The 15,376-nt window shown below is 40.0% G+C and overlaps 1 protein-coding gene across 2 annotated transcripts in view; it reads right to left on the bottom strand.

Annotated features, from left to right (window-relative positions):
• LOC109398732 (protein apterous) overlaps window positions 1-15,376 on the bottom strand; it is a 274,586-nt gene that overhangs the window by 48,864 nt on the left and 210,346 nt on the right. For both annotated transcript variants that reach the window (XM_029859067.2, XM_062850690.1), the window contains exons 4-5: window positions 3,714-3,887; window positions 1,854-2,110 (exon numbers count right to left, since the gene is read on the bottom strand). In XM_029859067.2, the coding sequence (XP_029714927.1) occupies window positions 1,854-2,110; window positions 3,714-3,887 (431 nt within the window). The remainder of the gene's footprint in view (window positions 1-1,853; window positions 2,111-3,713; window positions 3,888-15,376) is intronic.

Here is a 15,376-nt window from a genome sequence, read left to right as displayed (position 1 = left end):
ACTGCTTTCAGGAGATCTTCAGTGGGATTTCTGGGGCGTTTAAAAGCGTTTAAAAACGTTGCAGGCAATGCGCACTGCGCAGTTCCAGCAAGGATTCAAGGCGTTTTAAATAGATAACACTTGTAGATCCGATCAGGCTCTTGAAGATTCTTAACCCTTCAGGACGCGCGCTGTAAAGTACAACACTACTAAAAAACCCTCGTTCATCGTATACAACGCGAGCGCAGTGCAGTTTTAGCATCAAACAGTTCCGAAAGATCTTGTTCCGACTTTTCGAACCCTCTAAGCAGAATACCTTCTTCGTATGAGTGTAATCAGTGGTAGTCGAAATACGCGTATCTGTCAAAGGATAAGCAACATAGGGCGGAATTAAAAGGTACGAAACTGATTACACTCATTCGAAGAGTTCCGAAAGGTTAAACAAACATTGAACTCACCGCTTGCGTGTGAAAAAAAGCACAAATATAAAGAAGTTTAAAAAACAAACCCTCCACTTGACCATAGTTGCATGATGCTTTGCAAGCATGAATTTCATTCAAACACACAAGTTATGTATGAAGATTCTGTAACTTATGCTCAATAAAAAAATTAGGGAGCCTTAAATAACCCAAACCCAAAATTTAATGTTTTGCCAGTTCATTTTTTATAAAGTAGGGTAAAAGCTCCCTTAGTGGAGGTAGTACCAATAGTGGTGGTAGTGGCAATTTAGCACTATTTCGACCAAAGAGCCTGCAAATTACATTTTTAATAGATGCTTCATACCTAATTAATAACATAAATTCAGTTTTGTAGTCAGGATTTGCCGAAAAACCTATTTTAATCAATTATTTTCCTTATTTTTTTTGCTCCTTTGCACATATAGTGGTGGTAGTGTTCCTATAGTGGTGGGTCCCATAAGAATTCAATGGGATGCGCCACTATAGGAACCAATGTTAAATTTTACCTCCATAATAGGAACCGTGTACCTATAGTTGGTGCAAGTGATTTATTATCAAAAACAGAAATAAACAATGGTTTTTACATTTTTCCTAGCAAATTCAAGTGAAAATCTACCGATCAACGTTTTGATACTATTTATTTTATGGTATTATCAATTTTATTCAATTATTTTACTACAAGAAGCTACTAATAGCACCACTATTGGTACATTTACCCTATGGAATGTTTTCAATTATTTATGGGAAATATTGCACATTTCCATGAAACATATGTTTATTCTTTATGGAGCGTTTTTAGTTTTATGTGGAGCGTTTCTGGTAAGGCTGCCAAGAAATTGTCTTCGAAAATAGTTGAAGCGTAAAAACGCAATTCTCTCGCAATAAATGGTGTTGGTGGTTACGCCGACAGCACATCAATGTGTAGAACAGTTTTGGTATTATTACAAACAGCAATTTTTACTCCCTGCTCTGGTCCCAACTCGCTTTTCCTTATTCTTCCCTACACCCAAAAGCATTTACATAAGTAGCAATAGCAGAGGTCAAATTGCCGTAGAAACAATTATCGATAGCAATCGCCGTTCGCCTAGCTGAAATTGCCACACGCGAAAGTTCCCGTGGGGACCCGAAGATTCCCCACCGTCACGAACTGCACATTAAATATTTATGTATTTCCCTCCGGGGTGCGCCGAGGCGGCGGGAGCTTGAAGTGCCGAACGTCACCGCTCCAATTCAATAAATATTCCACTTCGCGCGCAAGCCAACCTAACTCCATAATCTAAACCCTGCGATCGAACGGACGGTCGCCAGTCGTGGCAAGCGTGACTTTCGCCCCGAACAAGCAGAAGCTCAATCTGATTCATATACACGACTGACTATTTGTCATGCATGCGGGGGGTGGGTGAGTCTGATACTAACCTAAGCTGGCGGTCATCGCCTCGATGTCCTTCGGTTTCCGCTTCCGGGGCCGACCCTTCTGGCGGGGTTGCTGCGGCAGGGCGGTAACGGTGTGATGCGGCGAGAAGTAACCCGCCGGGGGCATTTTATTGCTTCCGGTCGAGTCGCTCGGGCTGAGGGGGGCACTGGGGGAGGTTCCGTACTGGCTGGGGTACTGGCACTGCATGGCCAGCGGTATCGGTGCGCCCGGGTCCAGCGGGGGGATGTCGATGTGAGACCTGTATGGGGAAGGGAGAAAGGTTCAATGAATATGACAAACGACACACGTACGAAAGCTAAGAACATTTGAGCGACAATATGTGTGACGGAAGACATCTACTTATTTCACTGGTAACTCTTGTAAAGCTTTCTCCTGGAATTCAGGATTTCCTTCAAGAAGTCCTAACGGAGCAGCTCCTAATGGAATTCCACCAGAAATTCTTCGAGAAATTCTTTCCAGGGAATAATTGAAGGAATTCTCCCAGGAATTCCCTCAGGAATTCCACCAAGAATTCCTCCAGAAATTCCATCAAGAGTTCCACCAAGAATTCCTCCAGAAATTCCATCAGGAGTTCCTCCAGGTATTTCATCAGGAATTCTTCCAGGAATTCCACCAAAATTCCTCCAGGAGTTCCTCCAGGAGTTCCTTCAGGAGTTCCTCCAGGAGTTCCTCCAGGAGTTCCTCCAGGAGTTCCTCCAGAAGTTCCTCCAGGAGTTCCTCCAGGAGTTCCTCCAGGAGTTCCTCCAGGAGTTCCTCCAGCAGTTCCTCCAGGAGTTCCTTCAGGAATTCCTCCAGAAGTTCCTTCAGGAATTCCTCCAGGAGTTCCTCCAGGAGTTCCTCCAGGAGTTCCTTCAGGAGTTCCTTCAGGAGTTCCTCCAGGAGTTCCTTCAGAAATTCCTCCAGAAGTTCCTCCAGGAGTTCCTCCAGGAATTCCTCCAGGAGTTCCTCCAGGAATTCCTCCAGGAGTTCCTCCAGGAATTCCTCCAGGAGTTCCTCCAGGAGTTCCTCCAGGAGTTCCTCCAGGAGTTCCTCCAGGAGTTCCTCCAGGAGTTCCTCCAGGAGTTCCTCCAGGAGTTCCTCCAGGAGTTCCTCCAGGAGTTCCTCCAGGAGTTCCTCCAGGAGTTCCTCCAGGAGTTCCTCCAGGAGTTCCTCCAGGAGTTCCTCCAGGAGTTCCTCCAGGAGTTCCTCCAGGAGACCCTCCAGGAGTTCCTCCAGGAGTTCCTCCAGGAGTTCCTCCAGGAGTTCCTCCAGGAGTTCCTCCAGGAGTTCCTCCAGGAGTTCCTCCAGGAGTTCCTCCAGGAGTTCCTCCAGGAGTTCCTCCAGGAGTTCCTCCAGGAGTTCCTCCAGGAATTCCTCCAGGAGTTCCTCTAGGAATTTCTCTAGGAGTTCTTCCAGGAATTTCTTTAGGAATCCCTCCAGGAGTTCCTACAGCAATTCCTCCAGGAGAACCTCCAGGAGCTCCTTCAGGAATTCCTCCAGGAGCTCCTTCAGGAATTCCTCCAGGAGTTCCTTCAGGAATTCCTCCAGGAGTTCTTTAAGGAATTCCACCGATAATTCCTCCAGGAATTGAACCAGGAATTCCTACGGGAATTCCATCAGGGTTTCCTCCAAGAATTCCACCAGGAATTCTATCAGGAATTCCTCTAGGAATTCCACCAGGAATTCCTCCAGAAATTCAAACAGATATTTCTCTAGAATTTTTAAAGAATTCCACCACCAGGAATTCACCAAAGAATTCCTCCTGGGATTTCACTAGCAGCACATTTACAGTCAGATGAATCGTAGTTATTGAAATAAAATCATCTTTTATCATTTTCCATTTTCAAACCAAAGATCCTTACCGACAGAGCACCGCCGAGTCCCGTATCGTGAAGTGGTCGCCCTTGTTCAGCAGGGTATTGCAGATCGCACAGGAGAAGCACCGTATGTGGAAAACTAGGTGTCGAGCTCGCATAACTAACTCGGAGGAACTAATTGAAGCCAGACATTTCGAACATCGTCTCGAGCCGAATACTCTGAAAATGGAAAAGAAAAAAGAGAAGGAAAAAATGATTACAATGGGCGTACCGTACCGTTTGCAGCTCCGATATGATGGTAGTAAACGACGACAATAACCGAGTCATTAATCTTCATATGATTTTGGATGCGCCGCCGAATGACGGCTGTGCTCAACAAGTGTCTTCTTAGTGGGTGGGGGAAGTGTGGAATGAGTCGTGGGAGAAAAATGGTTTAAACGAAAACTACTAAAGCCACTCATAACCATTCCCAAGTAACCAAAAGTTCAGATAAAAGGGTACTTTATAAGCTAAGCAGCTTGTTCGAGGTCGCTCATTAGCCTTCTAAGCAGCTTCATTTTTAAGTAATTTTGGAACTTGAAAGTTCACATAAGCACGCTGGATAGCCTTCTAAGCAGCTTCTGACAGAACTTTGTCAAAATTCATGCAGAAACAAAAATGTGTTTTTTAGAATCACACCCTGTTGGTGGGGGTGTGATTCACGTCTGGTAATTGCTACTGATAATTATAATTTCACATAGGGTATTGTACCATTTGGGCAGATGTACCTATTTTGGGCACTTGCCACTATAACGAAGTCAATTTCAAACCGATTGATTTGAATTTTTGTACAGAGTTAGATACTGTACGTGCCTAACTCTGTACAAAATTTCAATTCAATCGGTTTGAAATGAACTTAGTTATAGTGGCAAGTGCCCAAAATAGGTACACCTGCCCAAATGGTACAAGACCCTATGTCGCTGCTATGTAGATTTGAACTGCATTCTCCTGCGTGATAGCCTGCCGACTTACCGCTGCGCTGCTGAAGACACTTGACAAAGTCAAGCTAACTTCACTACTGTACAAATGTGCAAAACTAGCTGTCGACAGAAAATCGATTCAAGTCAGACTTTACCTGCTGTCCACTCAGTCGCAGCTGTAGTACTGTGGTAGAGCGTAGGGCTCTCACGCAGCGACTGTCAGTTCGAATCCGATGGGCGGCAATTTTTTTTTGCTCAAGCCTAGTATTAATTGATTTGATAAATTCATATTTGTCTTTTATTCGTGTACGCTTAAACAGTTGTTTTCTGTAAAAGAAATAAATTTAATCTTCATTGAAACACAATGCTACTGAACTGAACTTCTATGAACTTGAACGTTCCGGCAAAGTTCCGACATAGCATCTTAAGCAGCTTTAAAATTCCGCGAAGTTCAGATAAAGTTCCGAATGGAACTTTCTGGCTGCTTAAGAGGCTAACAATTAGCCTTGCCGGAACTTGTGACCGAAGTTCCAGCAAGGCTCATCGTTAGCCTCTTAAGCAGCCAGAAAGTTCCGTTTGGAACTTTATCTGAACTTCGCGGAACTTGATAGTGCATTTTGTCATGGGAAGCGGAACTTTTGGTTACTTGGGTTACTGTTTAACTGAAATCAGTGTTGAATTGGCAACACTTATAATGAAATTTTGGTTGAAAACTGAATATGAAATGTATAACACAGTACCGTAATCCGGGGTAACATTGATCAGAATTTTCGATCTTTCTTGAATAATTCTCTTGTCAAAGCAAAAGTTACATGTTTCATATTTTTATAAGAAGTACTGGCCCTCTGAGTTTGTGTTAAGCTACTCGAAAAAGTATTGTAAAACTTTAAAACATGTTTTAAAGGGTTTTTAAATCTAATTTTTGATTGTGTTGATTTGGGGTAACATTGATCATGTCAGTGATCAATGTTCATTTGTGTTGAAAATACCCTTACTTACTAAATTCGGGGTCGCTGATTTCGAATATGTTGTCTAAATTCTTACAAATAATGTACTTTTTAAGTTATTTTAGGATTAAAATCCTCTAAACCACGAATAACGCCTAAAGGTAGGCAATGGCTTAAGGAATTGATAGTCGACTTTGAATAAATCGTAAATTTTACTGAAAAATAGCATTTTCATAAAAGTTTCGTTTATTAAATCCAACTCTAGGATGTCATATTGAAGTAATACAGTGATTTCGAACCTCATATTATATCTAGTATTCACGCCAAGCATGAATGTTTGACAGTATATCTCATTGCGTTACGAAACACAGTTATGGAAAAATCGATTTAATTCAATGTTTATGAAATTCAATTTTCATAAATTGCATGTCATTTAATAGCTAAATGATAGCAGATTACGATATACCATTCCATAGTAGAAACTGATTCAATGTAAAATGCTTGTTTGAACATTTCATGAGGTGGGTCAAGCCGATCAGTGTTACCCCGCTGATCAATGATACCCCGGATTACGGTACTAACGATTTGTTGACTTTGCTTGCAATTCCATCCAAACGCACTAAGAACTAATGAACTGGCAACACTGTTGACACATTTTTTCAACTTGTCTGCAAGTGGAGCGTTTCACCCGAACATCCCCGCAGCGATGAATGTTTATTTTTCCTTCGTCGCTCCATGACCACCATGAGGATTGAACAAGATGTTTTCCGAACCGTTCCGGTTGGTGGCAAACCGAAACAAACGCGAACGGATCTTTACTGCCTGATTTTTTTTTTTTTGCTGTCCCTTCAACTTTATGTGTCACTTACTACTTATGGTGAACTTGGGAAGAACTCGACAGAAGGCGGGGCATTTCCTAATGTGGCGATGCGGTTCTCGTTCTGGAAGTCAGTCTGTTTAGGTACCTACAAGAAGCAAAGCCAGAGAGCAGCCGCCAAACATGAAATATGAATAATTGTGGTTGAAATATGCGGTTCACATTGCACGGGTCGAAGCAATAAATTTTCCGTGAAGCAGGAATCTGGAAGATGCATTTTTTCTCTTCTGAGGATTTCTTCCTTTTGTGAGAAATACGGAGAAGTGGCGGGTGAAACAGATTGAGAAGTTTTGACTTTTCTGGGGAAAATATACCATGTTTTTTGATAAATTGGAGCTATGTTGTAGTAAATCTTCTTTAATTTGGTAGAAATGATCAGTATAATTATGTTCTGTTTGTTGTATTCGTTTCTTTATTTATTTCCACCGTTGTATATTTATTATGATACACATTATTGTGAATTAGCTGACTTCATCCGGTTACACTGAACGTCATTACACCATAAAAGGAGCCAAGAAAACCGAATCATACCTGATCGCCACTCCTCGACGGTTTGGTGGCTGTGATGAAGTATCATGATTGACTTTCTAACTTTGGATTTGCTGGGAATCTATCCTAATTTCGTTCACCAGAAATTCTATCTATGCACAGATCGAAAAAAGAGTGTAAAATTCTGTGACATATGATGCACATAACACTAGTTTACAGCATTTTTGAACTCGGTAAGCTGATGATCATTTTTGGTTTAGAATCATGCTCTGATTTCGAAAACGCGAAGGAAAAAAATTACAGTAGAGCGGAAATTTTTTCGACTTTCCATACAAGGTTGATGATTTGAAATCGATTTTTGTTCTATTTTTAAGCAAAGTCGCTCACTTCAAACATCTCATTCTCCGTAATCAATACTCCGATTGAGCTGAAATTTTTACTGTATCTCGCATACATATGATATGTCAAATAAACGTCGAGAAAGAATTTTTAAGTTGTTTTTTTCTTATTGAAAAAAATACATTTCTTCAAAAAATTTTGGGAATTTTGCTAAAATTTAAGAAGGTCATCCCTAAAACTCGCCAATATCTCGAATTTCATCAATCTGACGCAAAACCTGTATTCAGATGATCGAATGGTATTGTATTCAGCTTTTAATTTATGGAAAAATATTTAAAATTGGTTGAACAAAACGCAATATATTTGAGTTTTAGTAAATTACATATTTCGAAAGGTTACAAAACTCGATATTGAGCTAAAACTCAAAAACTGTTCTACTTTAAATTTTTTGAAGGTCGGTTTCGAAATCAGCACTAAATTGTGCTTCAAAAATTTTGGTCGATGACAGAAGTTCATGACTTTCGTTTTATTTTGTAAACTTGTGTAATTGGAGCGTGGGATATCGCAGAAGTTTACATGACATATCATGTAAAGTTCGTGAAATATCATGTAAACTTCCATTATATGTCATGTAATTCAGCATGACTCTGAGAGTTTACATGACATATAACACAAATTTACATGATATATCATGTAAACCATCATAACACTAAGTTTACATGACTAAAATGAAGTTCACATGACGTGTAAACCTCATTATTTTTATCTGTGTGGGTTTTCCTTGAATTGCTTTCAGGATTAAGATTAGATTTTTTTTCCTCGAGATTCCTGATTCATGCTGAACACCTTCCGGTGTTCCTCCTTGAAGTCCTTCCTCGATTTCTTACAAAATAGTTAACGGTATTCCTGTATAAGGATTCTTTTTGAGATTCCTTTCGGTATTTCATTCAGAAATCTATCAAAAGTTCTTCTTAGGGTAGTTTCTGAATTTCATCACGGGATTTGTTTTGGAATTAATCCCAGAATATTTCCTGGAAGATTTAAAACTAGATTTTCTTGTGTACTACTTTCATGGACGTAGCATTCTTGAATTCTTCCCAAGATTGTTACCGGAATTCCTTCTGAATGGTTATTTACGAGGTTTCTTCTGGGATTTCTCCAATAATAGAGCAATAATAAAAAAAATAAATAAATTAAATATAAATAAAAAAAATAAATAAATAAAATAATTCCTCAAAACATTCTTCTAGATATTATTCTCGTTTTTTCTCGCGGGACACGCTATGTCCAAAGGGAAGTATTATGAAAATCGAATGTACCTCAAATGTTATTCCATAGGATCGTAGGTTTGGACCTCTAGTTTCAGAATCTGAGCGGTTTAAAATAATCCATCTTGAGTTTTTCGATTTTTTTCGATTTGTTTGATTTTTTCCCTATTTTCCCATACAAATGGCGAAAAAAGTCATTTTAAGGTTGATTTCATCCCATATAAAAATGTATGGGAAAAACCCAAGATGGATTTTTTTAAATCGCACATATTCTGAATCTAGAGGTCCAAAAATACGGCTCTAGCGAATAACTTTTGAGGTACATTCACTTTTCATAATACTTCCCTTTGGACATAGCGTGCGGAATTTCTACTTGAGATTTTTTCTGGGACTCTACCGACCACTTTTGCAGTTACTCAGTTACTAGGAATTTCAATTCCTTCTGAATTTCTTACCGAGATTTCACTCAGATGCCTTCCAATTTCGATAGAAATCCTCTCACTTGTTTTAAGAAGAAGCTTACCAAGACTCCAGTGAAAATTTTGAAAAGAGCTCCCTGGGTATACTTCGGGAGAAAACCTATGAGGATCTACTGGATAAATGCCAAAAGAGAAAAAAACAGAATAGTTACTAAGCAAAATTCAAATGGCGTAAAAATATGTCAAAAGGACAAAGGAATAAAATGAAGAAATGTCTGGAAGCTGGGCTGAATAAACACGAAGCTCGAAAACAAGTATTTTCTAATGTTACTCCTGGCACTCCAAACACAACTAAAAGATTGAGAGAAGGTGAACAAGGTAGTAGTGAAGAGAACCCGAACGCAAAGAGGACGAAGGAGAACCTCTGTCCAAAGATGCGTGCGGGGTTAATCTCTTCTAACATCCAAGACTGTTAAGAATTCAGGGAAGGCTGCATTAAAAGTTCCGGAATATTCTGGTAACCTGCCAGCCATTCCAAATTCAACAAAACACTCCTATAGAGATGCGGCAAGGATGGTTAAAATGGGCATACTAGTAAAAGATTATCCAAATCATCAAATGACAACAGAGCAACTTGATGCTCTGCAGGAAGCAATTCTTTTAAGAATAGAGAATCAAAGACATGAGAAAGTTAAACCCAAATTTACAAAATGTAGCTATAGGCATGGTTATCTGGTCCTTGACTGCAAAGACTCAGTAACTGAAAATTGGCTAAAAGATGTAACTGGGATGCTCTCTCCTTGGGAAAATGCGGAACTAATTGCGTTGGATGAAAAAGATATTCCTCGCCCGGAAGTTTTTCATGCGTTCTTTCCCCTCAGTGCTGACTACAGCGATGAGCGGCTTAGAGGACTCATAGAGAGTCAGAATGACGTAAGCACAAAAGGCTGGAGAATTCTAACCCGTTCAAACGCGAATAAACACGCAGAGTGGATGCTAAACGTAGATGAAGGTCCCTTGGAGATACTGTCGCAAAGAAACTTTATTCTAAACTTCCGCTTTGGCGAAACGCAGCTGAGAAAGGTGAAATATCCTGGGCAGCGTCATACGGAGATAACTGCCACTCCTCCCAAAGGTAACGCATCAACTGTAGGTGCAAAATCGAACATAACGGAATATACAAAGGAACCTTTCATTGGTTCAAGCAGTAAAGATGGCCAGCATTCCACGAAAAGGAGTGTGCCTGAAAGGATGCCTGATAAGATGAGAGAAACCCGTGTATTTCTTGAAAATGAAAACGATAGGACCATCGCTTCCTGCAAAGGTAAAGAAAAGCGTTCACTGCCTTCTCATGAAACCGATTAAGTTCGTGCAGGTGAACCTCCATCTCGCAAAGGGTGCGTCTGCTGTGTTGAGTCGGAGGTTCTGTAAGCAAGGCTTGGGCGTGGCTCTTATTCAGGAGCCATGGTCCAATAAAGGAAAAATACTTGGTATTCAAACACAAAATTGTAAGTTGTTCTATGACGAAACTCAGAGTTCACCTAGAACTGCTATATTAATTGATAAAACACTCAAATGCTATCCAATTACAGAATTTATTAAACGAGACATTGTTGCGGTCATGGTGGAGGTACCAACAACTAGGGGAAAAACAGAGGTCGTTGTGGCTTCAGCGTACTTCCCTGGTGATGATACTGTGGTTCCTCCTCCTGAGATCGATCCATTCGTCCAAAAATGCAGAGAAATCAACAAGCCATTCATTCTTGGGTGTGACGCCAACGCCCATCATACGGTGTGGGGAAGTACGGATATCAACAGTCGAGGTGAGTGCCTATTGGAATATCTCTCAGCAAGTAACATAGATATATGTAATAAGGGAAATGAACCAACTTTTTCAAACGCAATCAGACAAGAAGTTTTAGACTTGACTTTATGCAACGCTGCAATTTATGAAAGAATTTCAAACTGGCATGTGTCGGATGAAACCTCTTTGTCTGATCATAGACATATTATGTTTGAATGGAAGGAAGGCGATTGCCTTGCTACTACATTCAGAAATCCCAGGAAAACAAACTGGGATCAATATGTACAAAATCTGAATACGAGCTTAGTAACGGAGAGGGGAAAGATTGATTCAATTCAGGAATTAGAATCCTTTTCTCAAAAGTTAAACGATAAGATACTCAGTTCATTTTACCAAAGCTGTCCGAGCGTCCTCAAACAGAGACGTGCCGTGGTGGAGTACACAACTTGAACGACTTCGGAAAATATCTCGTAAAATGTTTAATAGAGCGAAAGCTACTTCAGACTGGTCTCAGTATAGGAAGTCTTTAACTGAATATAATAATGAAATAAGGAAAGCTAAACGAAGATCTTGGGTTCGAACATGTGAAAACATCAGCAATACCCCTGTAGTTGCAAGGCTACAGAAATTGCTAGCAAAACATCACACCAGTGAACTCGGATATTTAAAACGTAATGATGGGGATTTTACAAAAACTCCTCGCGAAACTTTAGACTTAATGATGGAGACTCATTTCCCTGGATCGGTTCAATGTGCAGATCCGGTAAGATCTGAAGGCCTTGATGGTGAAAGGTGTTCTATGAAGACATCTTACATGTCTACCAGAACAGAAAACATCAGTCCAGATCTAGCCGACAATATCTTCACGAGAGCCAGAGTAGAGAATGCAGTTAGATCTTTTCAGCCTTTCAAATCTGCTGGAGTAGACGGAATATTTCCTGCACTTCTTCAAAAGGGCGAGGCAGTTTTAATTCCGTCTCTAATAGAGATTTTCAAGGCAAGTATAAGATTGAACTACATTCCATCAAAATGGAGAAAAGTAAAAGTCATGTTTGTACCAAAGGTAGGGAAGCGGAATAGGACGCATCCTAAATCATACAGACCCATCAGTCGTTCATCAGTTTTGTTAAAGACTATGGAGAAAGTTCTTAACGATTTTATTAGTTCAAACTACATGCAAGAATATCCACTATCAGAAACCCAGTTTGCATACCAATCTGGGAAGTCAACAGTCACGGCGTTGCAATCTCTGGTGTCTAAAGTGGAAAAAACACTTACAGCAAAAGAAATAGCACTATGTTCATTTTTGGATATTGAAGGTGCTTTTGATAACACTTCCTATTCTTCGATGGCTCGTGCCATGAAAAAAAAAGGGCTTTGATACGGCTATCATTAACTGGATTCATTCTATGCTTGCAAAAAGAGAAATCATTTCTGAGCTAGGTGGGTCGTCTATAATGATTAAGGCAACGAAAGGTTGTCCTCAAGGAGGGGTCCTTTCACCACTGATGTGGTCCTTAGTTGTAGACGATCTGCTAAGAAGCTTGGAGACACTTGGTTTCGAGGCTGTAGGCTTCGCAGATGATATTGTCATCATAGTAAGAGGAAAGTTTGATAGTATCATTTCAGAGAGAATGCAACAGGCTCTGCAATTTACCCATTTATGGTGTGTGCAGGAAGGCCTTAACGTCAACCCCTCAAAAGTAGTAATTGTTCCGTTCACTAGGAAAAGGAAGTTCAACCTCAAAACATTGAAGATTGGAGGTGTACAAATGCGTCTTAGTGAACAAGTTAAGTACCTTGGTGTAATATTAGACGCCAAATTAAACTGGAATGCTCATATTGAGTATGTAATTGGCAAAGCTACCAGTGCTTTTTGGTGCTGCTCCAAAACGTTTGGAAGAAAGTGGGGCTTAAAACCAAAAATGATAAAATGGATTTACACATCTATTATACGTCCCAAAGTAACGTATGCTTCGCTCGTGTGGTGGCCAAAAACAAAAGAGGCCACTGCGCAGGCTAAGCTTGCAAAACTTCAACGCCTGATGTCCATCGCTGTAACGGGAGCGATGCGAAGTACTCCGTCAAAATCGTTAGATGCAATTCTTTATTTGCTACCATTGCATGAATTTGTGCAATTAGAAGCGGAAAAGAGTATGATCAGATTAAAACGGTTGAAGGAATTTATGCCAGGAGATTTAGTAAATCACTTAAGCATATCAAAACACTTCCAAAGTAACTCTGTAATGAATATGAATGGAGATTGGATGAAACCAGTGGATAACTATGACATTCCTTACAACGTATGTGAAACATCGCGTTTAGAGTGGGATGCCGGAGGACCAGCTGTTCGTCAAGGTTCCATTAAATTCTTTACAGATGGATCAAAAGTTGGGACACAAACGGGGGCTGGGATCTTTGGCCCTGGAATAAACATTTCAGTGCCAATGGGGAACTATCCAACGGTGTTTCAAGCGGAGATCTTTGCTATTCTAGTATGCGCAGACTCTTGCTTAAAAAGAAAGTACAGATATGCAAATATTTGTATTTTCTCTGACAGCCAAGCTGCGTTGAAAGCACTGAACGCTTATAAATGTACATCAAGACTTGTCTGGGAATGCATACTCTCACTGCGAAAACTGTCTCAAGAGAATTCAGTAAACATATATTGGGTTCCTGGACATTGTGGCATTGAGGGAAATGAAAAGGCAGACGAGCTCGCAAAACATGGTTCAATACACAGGATCAAAAAAACATGGTACAAAACAAGGATCTAATACACAGTTCTTTGGACCAGAACCTTTCTGTGGCATATCATACTGTGCCATAAAAATGGAATTGAAGCGATGGGAAGAACAAAGGGTGATTACCAACTGGATGGTAACCAAAAGATGTAATCAATCAAAAAGATTTATAACACCAAATGCAGGAATTACTAGGAAGCTCTTGGAGCTTAATAAGAGAACTTTGTGCACGTTCACTGGCCTAATAACTGGACACTGCTCGAGCAGATATCATTTGAAGAACATAGGTCGGGTTCAGAATGATATCTGTAGATTCTGTAACATTGAATTGGAAACCTCGGAACATCTGCTTTGCAGCTGTGGTGCTTTGTACAAACGTAGATCCAAATTTCTAAATTATGGTTGCTTGCAACCGAGTGAAATTTGGTCTCTCAACCCCGGGAAGGTAGTAGGTTTCATAAACTCTATTTTGCCTAACTGGGAAATGACGCGTCAGGATACTTAAGCGGATAACTTAATAAAGGGTGATCAGCTTTGTAAGATGCGAATAGTAAACAGGGGTATACCACAAAAGTTCAACTCACTGGACGCAGTGGTTCAACTCCCCCCAACAAAAAAAAAAGCAAAATTCACGGAAAGATCCCGCGATGAAATTATGAAGAAATGACTGAAAAAGCTCTCAAGAAATTCAGAAAGGAATTTTAGGAAAAATCTCCAGAGAAACTCTGGGAGAAATCCCGTGAAAATCTCTAGGAGATTGCACTTAAGAAACCACTGAAAAAACCCCAAGAGGAACTCCTGGGTAAATCCCGAGAGAACCTATGATAGGAACCCGGAAGAAATTAAAAAAAAAACTACAGACAAGATCCCGCGAAAAAGCAGAAAAAAATTCTGGGCAAAAACCTAAGAAATCCTTTCGGAGATACAAACTATTGGAACTTCTGAAGAAACTGATGAAGAAATTTCTGAATGAAACCTTGGTAGATTATAATACCGAACTTCTGGAAAAATTTGTAATGGAATCTGTGGGGGAATTTCGGAAAGAATCTATAGAACATTTCTTTAAAAAAAATCCTTGGACAAATTTTTGGAGGGAACTCATAAAAAATTTTTGAACTTCCAGGGAATTTTCAAAAAAGGATGCTTGGAAAAATTTGTAAAGGATTCCTTGGAGAGGAGAGGATTCATAATGTTTTGATTTTCTGAAGGAATCACTGAAAACCATTTCAGAAGGAATCCGTGGGATGGATCATACGGGGAATCATGATTATGTTTAGGCAATATTTCAGGGGTTGCTCCCCAGAGGCTTTTTCAGTAGTTCCTGAAGGTTTACGGATGGTTCTTCTCAAGATTTCTACCAAAGTTGCACCCGTTCTTTCACCGTTTTTTTTTTGGGATTTCTCAAATAGTTTGTCTTAGGATATCTCCTAAAGTATTTCTTGGGTTTTCTCTCAGAATTTCTTCCTTTTTTTCAGAAGTTTCTCCTGTTTATTTTTTTTTTCTTTAGGTTTTCGGAGATTTCTCTCACGGGATCTCTTCTGCAGTTTTTTTTTCTGGAATTTCTTCGGAGTTTCTCTCAGAGGTTCCCTAAATTTTCTTCCAGAGTTCCTCTCGTGATTTGTACCAGAATTGCTCTCGTTATTTCGCCATGTTTGTTTGCATTTCTCCAATTCTTCAAAAGTTTCTTCTGTAAATTTTGAAGGAGTTCTTTCTGAGATTCCTCAAGGAGTTTCTTAAAGTCTTTTTTCACGGATACCTCCCGAAATTTCTTCTGTGATTCCACCATAATTTTCCAAGATTGACCAGGAATCGCATTTAAGATTTATTCAAGAGTTCCTTTCCTTCAAAGATCCCCCATTCCA

Source organism: Aedes albopictus, chromosome 2 (genome assembly GCF_035046485.1).
Source record: "Aedes albopictus strain Foshan chromosome 2, AalbF5, whole genome shotgun sequence".
NCBI lineage: Eukaryota > Metazoa > Arthropoda > Insecta > Diptera > Culicidae > Aedes > Aedes albopictus.
Note: the sequence above shows the minus strand (reverse complement) of the source record. Positions and strands in the feature narration are given on the sequence as shown.